Source organism: Prionailurus viverrinus, chromosome F2 (genome assembly GCF_022837055.1).
Source record: "Prionailurus viverrinus isolate Anna chromosome F2, UM_Priviv_1.0, whole genome shotgun sequence".
Taxonomy (NCBI): Eukaryota; Metazoa; Chordata; class Mammalia; order Carnivora; family Felidae; genus Prionailurus; species Prionailurus viverrinus.
In genome coordinates this window covers 45,486,220-45,502,357 of record NC_062578.1, presented here as the reverse complement: position 1 = coordinate 45,502,357, position 16,138 = coordinate 45,486,220, and the positions used below count along the sequence as shown (strand labels likewise).

At 35.4% G+C, this 16,138-nt stretch overlaps 1 protein-coding gene across 12 annotated transcripts in view; it reads right to left on the bottom strand.

Annotated features, from left to right (window-relative positions):
* Positions 1–16,138, bottom strand: part of VPS13B (vacuolar protein sorting 13 homolog B) — an 843,987-nt gene that overhangs the window by 705,320 nt on the left and 122,529 nt on the right. For all 12 annotated transcript variants that reach the window (XR_007148665.1, XM_047842688.1, XM_047842692.1 and 9 more), the window contains 5 exons: positions 12,535–12,803; positions 7,226–7,321; positions 6,633–6,755; positions 5,988–6,125; positions 4,973–5,060 (listed from right to left, as the gene is read on the bottom strand). Coding sequence is in view for 11 of the 12 variants with exons in the window: in XM_047842688.1 (XP_047698644.1) it covers positions 4,973–5,060; positions 5,988–6,125; positions 6,633–6,755; positions 7,226–7,321; positions 12,535–12,803 (714 nt within the window). In the remaining variant the exon portion in view is untranslated. The remainder of the gene's footprint in view (positions 1–4,972; positions 5,061–5,987; positions 6,126–6,632; positions 6,756–7,225; positions 7,322–12,534; positions 12,804–16,138) is intronic.

Genomic DNA, 16,138 nt, shown 5'->3' with positions numbered 1-16,138 from the left:
CACACTCAATACGTTTGGGTCAATCCAGCCCCCTGAATGTTTGGCTACTCTTATTAAGAGTCAACACAACATCCATGTAGCCCAATGAAAAGAAAGTATTTACCAGTCTCCCTGGGACAGCTAGAAGCAACAGCATCTACACTGCCCCTATCTTCCTATATTTACTTTTATACCTACTGATAGAAAACCATTCTTCTTCCTATTCTGCAATCTATCAAAACAACTCCACCAAGCATTTGTACTGTCAATGTACACATATTGTCCTCTTTCACTAGAGATTCACCTACTTTCTTCACCCACTGCTTCTCATTTAAGTTTGCTTGTAACTTCTACCTTAGGAGTCTTTTTTTTCTTTAAGGAAAAAAGAGTCTGTTTTAGCTCTACTCTATGAGCTAGAAAATTAATCCCTACCCAAAATAATGCAGGAATCAAGAATCCTTCTATTCCGGCATTCCTTTCAATTAATACCAACACTGTCCCAAGACATCCAGATTCAAATAGGCAATGAACCATGATGCCTCTCTCTCATCCCTTCCCTCAATCCAGTAACGGAAGTATTTCAATTTTATAGTTCTCTAAAATTTTCCTTTTGTAGGTTACATTTTCATCTATCTTTTATTTTAGGTCCATAAAAACATGTGCAATAACTTCCTAAGTTAAAAAAAAAAACTAGAAAGGCACTAGTCATAGTAACAAATATTCAAACAGTTATATGAAGAAATATTTCAATTTAGTTTACAAAACACTGAGTGCTTTCAGGCAGCATAACAAAAAACTATCAGAAGATGCTTATCAGTATCAAGCAGTAGCACAGGAAACTTATTAACTGCATTTTTATTTATATGCCATTTCATAATGTGGGTAAAGTACTAACTGCTACATCATTTATCACAACAAAAATAAATGTAAGTTTTTTGGTACTGCATACTAGTTTCTTGCATTAATTAGAATACTGTCATGAATTTAAACATACCAATCAAATCTAGCTTCAAAATTTCAGAATTCACTACAAACATTGTGAAATTATTGGTTTAATATGTATTTAGATACTTAGATTAAATTTAGGGTACTTTTTTGAAAATTTGGACTATACAAACAAATAAATGTCAACTGACACCAAGCCAAGCATTTTAGATAAAATATTTCTTTAAACTGTTTAATATTAACCTCTTGTGAGAATTCAAAATACTTTTCTTAGGTTCACTCTACAAATTTCTTGCTTCAAGTAATCAAAGAAAGAAGAAAATCTGAACACAGTAGTTATGAATACAGGCTGTACACTCTGACTGGCTGGGTTCAAATCCCACAGAATAGGTGTATAATCTTGACCAAGTTACTTAACTTATCTAGGACTGGCTGTTTTCATCACTTGTAAAATGAAGATAAGGTTATCTACCTTTAGGGTTATTATGAGGACTAAATAAGTTAATACATGTGAAACACTCAAAATAGCACCTTCCATTTAAAACCATTTAATAAATATTCATTACTATTATTATCACCATCATCACCACCACTGTATTATAAATGAATATAAAACCACAATGAGAAACAAACATAAACACAGTTACCTAAAAGCAGGCAAGGAATAAACAAATTATTTGAATAAATGAATACATTTTTCAAGTACATGCAACATTCACAAATTAACAGTGAAATTTTATCAAAAAACATCCCTGTTTGCATAACTGAGAAAGTAGATGTGTAGTAGGAGACCAAAAACAAGAAGTAATTACCACAAATCTCACAATAGCAGTTTCCTCTGCTGAGGCAGGGAGGAGAATGTGATTAAAAAAAAAAAAAAAAAAGAACACACAGAATGCATATTGGATACGGACACTGTCCTACTTCCTGGCTTGGTATGGGGAATACACAGGTGTTTCCTTTATAATTCTTTGCTATTCTGTACATAAATGTATGTTTGTATGTTATGACCTAATAGTTTGTTTTTAAAAAGTTAAGGACTAAGGGACACCCGAGTGGCTCAGGCAGTTAAGTGACCAACTCTTGATTTTGGCTCAAGTCATGATCTCACGGTTCATGAGTTTGAGCCCCACATTGGGCTCTGCGCTATCAGCACAGAGCCTGTTTCAGATTGTCTCCCTCTCTCTCTGCCTCTCCCCCATTAGCGCGCGCGCGCTCTCTCTCTCTCTCTCTCTCTCTCTCTCTCTCTCTCTCAAAAATAAACATTAAAAAAATTTTTGTTCGGGGCGCCTGGGTGGCTCAGTCGGTTGAGCGTCTGACTTCGGCTCAGGTCATGATCTCACGGCTAGTGAGTTCAAGCACTGCGTTGGGCTCTGTGCTGACAGCTCAGAGCCTGGAGCCTGCTTTGGATTCTGTGTCTCCCTCTCTCTCTGCCCCTAACCCACTCACATTCTGTCTCTGTCTCTCTCAAAAATAAACATTAGGGGCGCCTGGGTGGCGCAGTCGGTTAAGCGTCCGACTTCAGCCAGGTCACGATCTCGCGGTCCGTGAGTTCGAGCCCCGCATCAGGCTCTGGACTGATGGCTCAGAGCCTGGAGCCTGTTTCCGATTCTGTGTCTCCCTCTCTCTCTGCCCCTCGCCCGTTCATGCTCTATCTCTCTCTGTCCCAAAAAATAAATAAACGTTGAAAAAAAAAATTTAAAAAAAAAAATAAACATTAAAAAAAATTTTTTTAATTTAAAAAAATTTTTGTTTTAATTAGGTATAAATAGCATGCCATTCTCATAAAAAACCACTGCCTTCCAGAGCTAAACCAGGCAAACCTCTGTCTCCTTCTCTCTCTAACCCTTCCCTGATTACTCTCTCTCTCAAAAATAAATAAATTAAAAAGTTAAGGACTCAGATATTTATAACATTGTATATACTACTCATGGAAATGGAAAATATGAAAAGTTTAACAGTTAAAAAACTACCAGTTTCTCACACAGACCATATATAAGCACTGTAGCAAATATAAACTGTTTCCACAGTAAATGTACAAATAAAATTTTCAGTGCTCAGTTTCCTTCCTTGAAGGACAGCTACTTGATACTCCACCTAACAAGATACCTAATCCACAACACATGCATAAGACTCCATTCTAAGCCAGCAGAAACCTACCATTTTACATTTAGTAAATCCAACACTATAGCAATTTATAAAGTTCTTAGAACACAGACTTCTGAGTTGCCCTTTCCTATACACAATTGGCTATTGAACGTCTTAGCCTCAATGTCCACAGGTAACTCAAAACACATCTTTACCAAAGCACCTGGTGGCTCAGTCGATTGGGCATCTGACTTTGGCTCAGGTCATGATCTCACAGTTCCTGAGTTCAAGCCCCACGTGGGGCTTGCACTTGTCTGCACAGAGCCCGCTGCAGGTCCTCTGTCCCCCTCTCTCTGCTCCTTCCCAACATGTGCTCTCTCAAAAATAAATAAAACATTAAAAGAAAAAAACCCTTTTTTCCTACAAAAATCCTTTCTTGTTTCTATCTCCCTTAGTGGCTATCCTACCCTCCGAGATCAAAATCAGATACACAATATAAATTTATCTTTAAATAAAGCAATGCAAAGGCAGTGAGTGAAGGTTTGATGCACAGAATTAAATCAATCTGAAACAGTGAGAAGCAGGAAGCCAGTAAAAAAGTGATTAAAATCTAAAGAAAACAGCATATTGGATGAGAGTGGTAACAGTGGAGTTTACAAGAAGTAAATGAAGATAGATTTTTGTAGATGAATGTTGACAAAATGTGTTGATGAACTGGATGCTAGGAAAGGAGGAGTGTGTCATGAGGATCCCTAGGTTTCTGGCTTGAGGTACCAGAAGATAGAACAATGTTCCAAGATTGAAACTAAAAGAGAAGCAGTAGGTGGTCATAGGGATTTTAAAATTCCATTTGAACGTATTCACTTTTGAAGTATTTGTGAGACACATAAAGAAGTAAAAATGTCATGTATGCATTGGATATTTAATTTTAAACCGAAAGAAGTTTAAACTAAAATTACAAATATGTGCATGAACATATAGAAGGTACTTGGATCCATGGAAAAGAATAAAATAACTTCAGGAAAGAGTTTAGGGAAAAAAGTAAATCCAAGGTTTATCGATGAGAACAACATTTAGAAATCCCTTACAAAAAAAGGAAGCAGAAAATTACTGCTCTTTCCTTATGTTTCCATCTAACAAAACTTCAAGATCCTTCAAGATCAACTTCTCTGTGAAGTCTTTAACCCCACACATAAAAATAGTCACTTTCTGACCTAGGCCTCTCTTAGCTCTCCATTTATACTACTATTCTTAACGTGCTGTATACTATAATCATTTAAGTTCATAAACACCACCTATTGGTTTCTTGAGAAATGCTTTGGTCTTCTTAGCATTTCACCATATCTAACTCATCACCCAACATACAGAAATCAATTATTAACATATGAAAAATTAACAAAAAAATGAACGTATTTTCACTAAGCTTTCAATATGAAAATAGAATAAGCACAATATAGTATATTGACAAGCACATAAAATGTCAGTTAAACTTTTAAAAACATCATTTGCTAATAAAAATAAAACATATAATAAAATACTATGTATCCATAGTCTCCAGAAGCATTCATTTCCACTACTCTGCTTGAAATAACAGTTTTTTTAAATAACAAGATCTACATAACCTTCAAGATGTATTTAATACCTAAAAGGAAATGTTTATGCTTTCGGACAACTTAATATAATATGAAATTTGATGTATCAAAATTTTAGTACTTGGTACATAATAGAACTAAATCTAGTTGGTTATATAAATTTAGTTGGTTATATATAAGAAAGGATTAAAAATCTAATAAGGGTCTAAGCAAATTCTAACATGATATTAAAATTAAACCATTCCCCAAAGTAACAGAAGGTAAATCTGATGTAATAGATGACAACCAGTCAAGGACCAACTGATTCTGAAGAGTCTTTTCTTTCTCTTGTTCAAAGAAAAGCAAATGTAAAGGAAAGAAACTAGTACCTTTGCCACTGATGTTCTCCATTGTATACAGGTAATCCATGTAAAAAGCCCCAAACCTTTGCATTCCAGCTATCTCAGTATATGTCTCCTGCCAACAAAGAAAAGCAAATAGAACACACATTGTATAGAAGAGACTTTTGAGTTTAAAACCTAATAGGTCAAGAATCAGACACACATCCTTACACAGAATGTGTATCAAGTCAAAGAATTACCAAAACAACAGAGGCTAGCCAAAGGATTCACTTCTAAGAAAGGTAATGTTAACTCTACAACAGACCACACAAAAGGACATCCATAATTCTACTAGACATTTTGACCACTTTATCAATGTCTGGTTAATGAACACCTGTAATGGAATAGGATAGTATACCCTTGACCTTTATCAACATCACAAAACTGTCTAATAATATACCCTCAAATATATTTAATCCTTAAATAATCCAGTACACTTAAATGAAACTTAAATACTAAAGATATACTAAAATATGTATAATGTATGTAAGTATGCAGATTAAAATTAAATTCTTTATAAAAGTAAACATAGCAAAAAGAGTTAAAATATATTTTATTTATTATATTATATTAACCTTCTGGTAACCTTTTTTTGAATGTTTAAATTTATTCCATAGAAGTACACGGATTTTATATGAAAAATTCAAATAACACTAAGATACATACACAGTAAAACGTGAAATTCTTTATCTCTTCCCATTTATCCCCTACACAGAGGAACTAAAATTAGAAGACAACGCTACAAGTTTCCTGCATGACTATCTTAACTTTAGAGAATGGATAAGCCAACTAACTGGCTACATACTATATATAAGTAGAGATCTTTGTGCACTCTTTAAACTTCTCTAGATGTAGAAACTGGACAAAAATACTCTAAATGTTTCAATGAACAACCAGCATTTAGAATATATTACTTGAGAAGAAAAATGGCAATCCCAACTATTCACACAAAGCATCCGCCCTAACAGAGCCTAGAAACTGGCTCAACTATATATTCTCTAACCTTATGATGGGCTGCATCCAAGATGAATTCTGCACGAGTACCATTATTTTCTGGACTTCGGTAATCAAACAATGAGTTTGTGAGGTATGTCAAACCTTTCATACTCAAATTTTCACCACAAATGAAGAAACAGGCTTCCTGAAAATAAATACAAAAATTTCTTAACAGGAGGAAAAATCATTGAACTGCTAAAGAAAATAAAACCTTGGTTTTATAATACCCATTTAGTAGTCACTACAACTTCAAGTCCTATAAAAAGACAAGGAACGTTGTCTCCATTTTTCACTGCCTATATTGGCAAAGAACATTTTAACAAACCAAAAAGGAACTCCAAGTGGCTGCCATAAACAAGAAAGAAGAAACATTTATGGATTGAAAAGTATTTGGAACTACTGTCCAGGTGTTAAGTGCTACCAACTTTCTAAATTCCCCTGAGCTCTATAATTTCTTATAGGGGAAAACAGTAAAGTTCCTCTCTTAAGCCAAAGATATATGTAGTCTAACAGGTTTTTTGGTATGGTTAAACACTTCAATAAGCACTTCATTATCCCTGTCTTCTATCCAAAAAGAAGGAGGAGGAGGAGGAGGAGGAGGAGGAAGAGGAAGAGGAAGAGGAGGAGGGAGGAAAGGGAGAATTTGACTTACAGTTTCACTTCTATTCATATTCTCTTCAAAATCTTTAACACCCATAATTCCTTTAAGGCACATGGCTCTGCAACCAACAAAACCAATCTGGCAATCAAAAAAAGGCTCTCCCATCATAAGGGCCTATAAGAGAGAAGGAAACATTAGAACCAAGAATTTGAATTTCATAAAAATGTTATATATAGGCTTTTCTTGTAAAACTTCTAAATTAGGAGAAACAACTTCTTTAGGATTATGGCCTTTGCAAATTTATTCTCCTCAGATCATAACCCTATTAAATTAAGAAATATCTTACTTGTCTCTGTATCCTCAAATCTTTGTATCTTCAATGACTGGCACCTTACGAACATTAATATACACATATATATGAGCTCACACAAGTTAAATGAAGAAAATGAAAGGATAAATTAACATTCCATATTACAATAAAATCTTTGTTAAATATTTCAACCAATACTACCGATGACTAAAATAGAATTATAAAACCATAAATGTACTTTAAACATACCACTTATGATAAAAGCTTGCATTTATTAAACATTAAAGGCCATTCAAAAAGTTTTAAAAATATATGTTCAATGTTGAAAGATTACCTCAACTGTAGTTCCTTCTTGTTCCCAACACAATACTTCTTTAGATTTAACTTTCTGAGGGCTATAATAACTACTCTCAGCTTGCATTTCAGTGAGCTAAGAAACAATGTAAGAATATTAAGTAAAATTAGTATTAGGAAAGCAATAAACTGTCATTATTATGATGAATTGATGGAAACAGGGCCAATTTTAAGATTCAGGAAATTTAATTATTAAGCAGGAAAACAGGTGCAACAAAAACAGCTGTGACAGATTATCCATGGTATAAAGGTTGAAAATGCGAGTCTAAACTCACATAGAGAATTTAATGCCATCTTCTTTTATTTAACTTCTTTGTTTTAACAATATTGCTTGAAAAGGTAAAGTTGTGTATAAGTCCCATAGTTATATAACTACTCATACATTCTGCGCAAAATTTTATGTATTTTAGCCTCTATTCAATATACATTCAACCAGGTTTAGTTCAATCATTTACAAAATTTCTCCCAAAGTTTCCATCAAAAAGAAAATTATGAACAGACACAAAGAGATTCAACAAAACTTATTCTAATTCTGTGAGGGAAGTAGGTTCGTGGGTGTTTACTTTCAACTTATGTGTCTCATAGAATGTCTCAGACTCATTCAGTGATGCAAACACTTAATGGGTGACAGCTGGATAACAAGTACTACTCAAGATGCTGCCAAAACAACAACTCTTGCACCCCTGAAGCTTACAACACATTACTTGTATGTATCCAAAAACGAGATAAATTATCTTCCAAAGGTACTTTTCTGAATGCAGTATAGTATCCTGGTTTGGATCATGTTACAGAAAACAACTTTATAAAATGCGATTAAAGTCTGGAATTTAACAGTAATGCCCCAGTGTTGGCTTCCTAGTTTTGACAAATGTACTATGATAGCCTAAGATGTTAATAGGGAAACTGAGTAATGAGTATATGTGAACTCTCTGTATTTTCCAAGTTTTCTGTAAATATAAAACTGTTCTAAAATAAAGGGTTTTTTTTTAATTTTTTTTAATGTTTACTTATTTTCGAGAAACAGAGACATAACATGTGCTTCAAGGAAGGGGCAGAGAGAGAGGGAGACACAGAATCTGAAGCAGGCGCCAGGCTCTGAGCTGTCAGCACAGAGCCAAACGCGGGGCTTGAACTCACATACCGAGATCATGACCTGAGCTGAAGTCGGACGCTTAACTGACTGAGCCACCCAGGTGCCCCTAAAGTTTTTATTTTTTTAAAGGTATCCTGCCATGTTTGCTAATGAGACCCTTCCTTAAACTCCTATGCAGTGGATGGATTTTTCAAACGGGGGCGCGCCTCAGTTAAGCGCCCAACTTCAGTTCAGGTCATCATCTCGCAGTTTATGAGTTTGAGCCCCGCGACGGGCTCTGTGCTGACAGGCCCAGCCTGGAGGCTGCTTCAGATTCTGTGTCTCCCTCTCTCTCTCTGCCCCTACCTGGCTTGAGCTCATGCACGCACTTGCTTGCTCTCTCTCTCTCTCTCTCTCAGAAACAAACATTAAAAAAAATAAGTTACAAAAACAATATTTAACTTTGGTCAAATAGAACTTACCAAACCAAAAAGTTATTTTAAGCATGATAACTTTATACTTAAAATCAACTACTTATTCTCATTTCTTAATAGCAAAGAGTTTATTACATATGAGCCCTTATTTCTTAGATGCTTCTAGAACTAGTATACACAATGTCGTTATTTTAAAGTACAATTCTATGAAATACTCAAGTCAGTATTTTAAACTTGATCACCCTTCAGCTGTCTACAATTATTGTAGAGAAAAAGCAATTAATTGATTAAAAGGACTCAAACATTACAAGAACGATTTTCAACGTGATTTTTAAAACGCTACATTTAATTTGGCATGATTTTTGTTGGATTCGTATCAACCGTTCAGAATGCTAATGTAGAAACACGACCTTATTTTCTGACCAAAATATGAACCACAAATTAATTCCATACATTCTTTAAGTCCAAGCTGAACAATGAACTCTAATGTTTTCCTCCTAAATATCAACGGATTTCCCTTAGAGAAACCTTAGAGACATAAATGTTCAAAAAAAATTTTTAGGGGCACCTGGGTGGCGCAGTCGGTTAAGCGTCCGACTTCAGCCAGGTCACGATCTCGCGGTCTGTGAGTTCGAGCCCCGCGTCAGGCTCTGGGCTGATGGCTCAGAGCCTGGAGCCTGTTTCCGATTCTGTGTCTCCCTCTCTCTCTGCCCCTCCCCCGTTCATGCTCCGTCTCTCTCTGTCCCAAAAATAAATAAACGTTGAAAAAAAAAATTTTTAATGTATTAACTAATGACAAGTACTGCCCCAAAAGTCTATAGTTTTGTATATAAATACAAACTATTCTGACTCAGTTTAATACAATTCTTCCTATCAATGAAGAGAAATATACCAGAATAATTTCAAATTTAAAAGTAAATAAACAAAACTCACCAGAAAAGATAGAACTTTTGCTAGCAATCCCTAACTTCCCTCACAAACTTAGATTAAAAGTAACTTTTTTATCATCTAAAACTGGCAATATACATATGCTTTCACAAATATGTGGAATTTAAAAACGAAAACAAATGGGGCACCTGGGTGGCTCAGTTGGCTAAGCACCTGACTTGGGCTCAGGTCATGATCTCACAGTTCATGAGCTCAAGCCCCAGGTCGGACTGTATGCTGACAGTTCAGAGCCTGTTTAGGATTCTGTGTCTCCCTCTCTCTCTCTGCCTCTCCCCTGCTCATGCTGCTCTGTATCTCCCTCAAAAATAAATAAACATTAAAAAAATTATTTTAAACCAAGACAAATGAACAAACAAGAAGAAGAATCAGACCATAAATATAGATAACAAACTGACAGTTGTCAGAGGGGAGGGGCTTGGCGGGGGGAGGCGATGAGCAAAACGGATGAAAGAGATTGAAATATGCAGGGTTCTGGTTACAGAACCAATAAGTCAAGGGAATATAAAAGGCACACCATAGGGAATATAGTCAATGACACCATAATAGCATTGCATGGTGGTATTTGGTAGCTAGACTTGTGGTGAGCATACCATAATGTATACAGATGTGTAGAGAGATGTGGAATCATTTCATTGTACACCTCAAACTAATGTAACATTGTGTGTCAACTATACTCAAAAAACAATTATACCACTAAAAACTATAAGTATAATGTAAGTTCTCTAAATAGTTCATTCTTGCTGCTGTTACTAAGATATGTTTATGTATCTTTTAGAACTTAAGCTTGAATATTTATACTTACAAATAATGCAATTACAGTTGTTGCCAAAAACATCTGTTAAAAGCAGAGATGATCATATAATAAAAAAATTTTAATAAAGTAAAAAAATAAAATTGACAATATATGTAATAACTGCTGGCAACAGTGGCTTTTTTATTATGTATTTTAAAAATTTTATTGTTTTATTTTTAATTTTACAGACTGATGCATAGTCCCTTTCAAAGCTGTATCAGTGAATTTTAATTGTGAAATAAAAAAAAATGTGTTCCCTAGAATTCAGAAAAAAATGATGTCAAAATAGCACAGCTATTTTACCATTTTTGCCCCAAATTTTATTACCAAAAAAAAAAAATCTTTTAAACCAATTAAGCTCAAATTTTGTTAAAACTCACTTTCTACATTTTTCAGGGTTTGTCATATTAGAAAACACTTAATGCTTTTAATTAGAAAAGTCTTTAAAGACTGTTTACTTTAAAATATTTTTATCTAGGGGCGCCTGGGTGGTTCAGTCAGTTGAGCGTCCGACTTTGGCTCAGGTCATGATCTCTCAGTTCACGAGTTTGAGCCCCATGTTGGGCTCTGTGCTGACAGCTCAGAGCCTGGAGCCTGCTTCGGATTCTGTGTCTCCCTCTCTCTCTGCCCTTACCCACCGTACTTTCTCTTTCTCTCTCTCTCTCTCTCTCTCTCAAAAATAAATTTTAAAAAAAACATTAAAAAAAATTTTTTTAATTAAAAAAATTAAATATTTTTATCTACCATCTGTTGTAGTTATAAATTGTATAGCAAGATACTTCAGTAGTTAAACAAAAGTCAAATTAAAAACACCATGAAGCAAAAACTTGATTTTTTTTTCTGTGCTACACTTCCAGTATCTAACAAGTTACCTGGAATACAACGTCACAGGTTGAACACAGGTGTTTACCTCCTTCAGAAAAATGCCTCCACAATAAACCAACAAAGACAAATAAAACTGAAGAAGTATAATCTAAAAAAGAATCCCAAAATTTTGGAAGATGGAAAGCAGACGAGGAGATACGTAGGATGGATAAATTTATTTACTTGTTGAATATATACCAGGCAATTTCCAAGAGCTGGAGATACCTTTATAAAGTAGCCTTTTTTAAAAACTACCACTTGCTGAGTTTAGTATACTCCCAAAATAGAATATCCACAATCTTCTGAAAAGGCTATTATTCTTTCACCCACTGATAAACATTTGGGTTGTTTCAACTATTTTTCTAGGATTTTTGTTTTATTTTAAGTAATCTCTATACCCAATGTCGGGCTCAAACCCACAACTCCAAACTCAAGAGCCGCATGCTCTCCCAACCAAGCGAGCCAGGGACCTCAGGTTGGTTCAACCTTTTGCCCATTGTGAATAATGTTTTCATGAACATTCATGTACGTCTATTTGTTTGAGTACAGTTTTGAGTATATACCTAGGAATGGAATTGCTGAGTCATATAACTCTATGTTTAACTTTTTGAGGAACCACCAAACTATTTTCCACAGCAACTATACCATTTTACATTCCCACCAGTGTTCCCATTTGCTTTCAGCCAGCTCCAACTAAGATTCTGCCAGTGTCAAATCACTGCTCTATTCAAGATCACCAACAATTCCCACAATGCCAAATCTATGATCCATTCTCACAAATGACCTACTCTGTCAACTTTAAAACATTTATGGCACTCAGCTTCCAGACAGACACTCTTGGTTTTCTGCCTAACTTATTTTCAGTTTCCCACACTATTTCTGCCTCTTCTTTCCAAATACTTAACACCACAATGCCCCAGAGTTTGGCCCTAGAACCTTTCCTTTTTTATATCTACACTGATTCTATCTAGTCTTAACAAAATCTTCTGAAATTTATATACCCAGACCAAACTTCTAATCTGAACTCTAGAGAGGAAATAATTTTATGAAGTAAGGATTGCTAGACGATCTTACATCTACTAAGTATAAAACAAACTTTCAACTAGATCCTTTCCAGAAATCAAAATTTATGCATTAAAGATGAAAGAAATACAAACAGCAAGAAAAAGGAAACCTACTTTGAAAGTTACAGTTGCCTTTGTGCAATAAAATCCTATAGACACAATAGGATCCTTCAAAGTCTGTGCTTTTTGCTGATGCATGGCTGATGCAGGATCATTCCCAAGGAAGTCTTCCTCATTATCATCATAACTCACAATTGCAGGCACAAATGACCAGGCCCAAGATACCCATCCCTGTGGCTGCTCGTCCTCTTGCTGTGAATACAGCTCTTGGCCTTTGTACTGAGCAGGATACTGCATATCTATTCTTGTTTCATCTTCAACACCTAGCAAAATAAAGTCATTTTAAATAAATCAAGAGGATTTGACTAAAAGGGAAATTAGGAATATAAATTCTATAAAAATATTTCTTCCATATCCTTGTTTTGAAATATAAAGTATGAACAAATTATACACTGGCTATTATTATTTGAAGCCAGTAATTTAGCTTTACTACTTTCAAGTTTCTATATGTTGTACTACATTAATCCCCTTACAGAGTCCACAATTAATGTTATATGGGGAGTAGTTTATAACATAATTTTAAATGACCTGATAAATACAAAGAATAAATTCATTCTTTAGCATTCCATTAACAGCTACCTTCCAAAAATAAGGTGCTAAGAAACTGAGTTTTCTCAGAAACGTAGTATCAGAAATATCTAAGAAAAGTTCTTTATTTTCTGATGCACCCAATAAAAAAAATGTCAAGCACTCCTAGGCAAAATGCATCCCCCACCCCAGGGCACCTGAGTGGCTTAGTTGGTTGACGCCCCCACTCTTGATTTCAGCTCAGGTCATGATCCCTGGGGCATGGGATCAAGCCCCTCATCAGGCTCTGCACTGAGGATAAAGTCTGCTTAGGATTCTTTCTCCTTCTCTCTCTCTCTCCCCCCCTTCCTCCTTCCCTCCCTTTTCTTTGCCCCCTTCCCCCTCCTCTTTGCCCCCTCCCTCCCTCCTCTTTGCCCCCTCCCCCGCTCATGCTCTCTAAAAGAAAAAAAAATTAATGCAAACTCCCCCCCAAAAAACAATTATCCCTAAGAGCAAAGTATTATAATTATTCTTTATTTTTTTTTAAGTAGGCTTCATGCAGATCTCGAACTCATGACCCTGAGATCAAGACCTAAGCTGAGATCAATAGTTGGATGGTTAACCAACTCAGCCACCCAGGTGTCCCTATAATAGAATTATTCTTATGATATTAAAAAAAAAATGATAGCGTTGGTGATTATTAGTGGGTAACATAAATTATCTTTCTTATTCTACATATGAAAAAATTATAGCAAAGAACTTTCATGTAGTTAGAAATTGACCAAGAATTTAAATCCCAACCACTCCAGGGTCGCCCTGGGTGGCTCAGTCAGTTAAGCATCCGACTTTGGCTCAGGTCATGATCTCACAGTTGGTGGGTTTAAGGCCTGCATTGGGCTCTGTGCTGACAGATCCGAGCCTGGAGCCTGCTTTGGATTCTGTGTCTCCTGCTCTCTCTGCCCCTCCCCCACTCACATTCTGTCTCTCTCTCAAAAATAAACAAACATTAAAAAAATTTTTTTTTAATTCCAAACACTCCATTATGCCACTTTCATCAAGACAAACTCCATCCCAGTCCCTCAACGTTACCCTAACAATACAAACAAAAAACACATATAATCATGCAATTTAGGGGGAAAAATCACTTTTTACAAAATTAATGGCATAATTCAAGCATATTTACTGTCCAGTGAGAAATCTATAAAACACCACTCCATTAAATACCATCTTCATATAGAGCCACTGAATCTGAATTTCTAGTCGGTTTTCTAGCTAGAATAACTTCATAACTTTTTTAATCCTTATGACAGGAGACTCTTGGAACATAGTATACTTACAGGTTATGAAACATGGCCATTTATCTTCATTCATCTGAGAAGGAAAAGACTTACTAAAGTAGTAACTAAAGAATCTAAAATCCAGTACCACAGCCATTTTACTTAAATTATAAAAGGTACAATCCAGAAAATATTTTGTATAATCTTGCTGTTTAACCGTAAATATTTTATCAGTTTCTATTGAGGAATAAAGCCTGTTATTAACTGCCCCTGGTAAGATCTCAAATTGGTCATCATCAATGAATATCATCTCAGTTATAAAACAAGTCAGGTCACCTCAACCCAGTTACCAATGACCAGGTTGAGTCAACTCCCAACCTGTGTTGTCTAAACCATTAAAACAGAGGAAGTATCCACTGCTTGATCTTGTGAAACAAAAGAAACATCACTAACAGAGCTCTGAAAAATAGCCACTATAATTTATACTTAATATTAATTAAAAATTAAGAGGGATTTTGATGAAAGATGGTTCTGAAGTTTCAAATCTTTGCTGTTTTGTAAAAAGAATGAATTAGAGCCCTGAAATGAAAAAGGCATCTCCCTAATCTCTGGTTAGAATTTCCTAAAATACTCTCTTCCCTCAGAACAGTGCATCTTTTTCTTTTCATATTTGTTTATTTTGAGAGAAAGAGGGAGAAAGTGAGTGGGGGAAGGGCAGAGGAAGGGAGAGAGGGAATCAGAAGCAGGCTCCATGCTGTCAGTGTGGAGACCAATGCGGGGGGCTCAATCTAATGAACCGTGAGATCATGACCTGAGCCAAAATCAATAGCCAGATGCATAACCGACTGCCCCCAGAACAGTGCATCTTAATCTAGGCCTTTTGATAGAATTCAGGAACTTCATGAATTTCAACGAAAAAAATATATTAAGTATTTAAAATATAGCATGTTTAATTATGAAAGTAACAAATCACAGTTGTGAGTTTAATTATTAATACAAGTAACAAATCACAACTGCATCGCCATCAATTGTAAACCCTACAAAAATCAGATATATCAAGTAACAGTTGTGAAGTTATCTCAAAATACCATTTACACACATTACTCCTTGGAAACTATGATAGTTATTAGACTTCCTTCTAATTGTCATTAATGTATTAACATAGAAGCACATATTAAAAAACAAAAAAGATAAAACATAGGAAATAGTATTTTTCAAAACTAGGTATCAGGCAGTTTAGCCAGTGAGTCCTGAGACATGGGAAACAAGAAAAATGAGGTGTATGTTTGTGCCACCATACCACCTCAACAGAGTTTCTAAACCAGGGATAAGAAAGAGGAAATCCAAGAACTTGGCAGTCTCCTCGGATGAGAAGACAGAGTAGTGAGTCCAGGGAGACTTAAGGTGGCTCGAGTTAGCAGGGCAGAGTACCAAACAAGAAAGACCTGTTCAGAGAGAGAGAGAGAGAGAGTGAGTGAGCAAGCGAGCTCTTCATACCTGCAGAGGGTCCAACTCCAGTCTTCAGCTAAGTATTAATCAGTTCATGCAAGAACTACTGAGGCCATGAAAAGAACCACAAGAAAAAAACAAAGAAAATAATCCTCAAGACTGAACGCAAAATTGGGAATAGTTTGTGTTCTCAGCAGGAAGAAAGAAAGAAAAAAACATCAAGAAATAACTCAAAAGGCAAATTGTGGCAGTAGTGGGACAAAACTGGCCCCAAGCTAATGGCGGTTCTGATCTCAACTAAAAAACATTTAAACCAAAAACAAAACAAAACAAAAAACATTTAAAGCAAGCCAAGTGAATTAAAT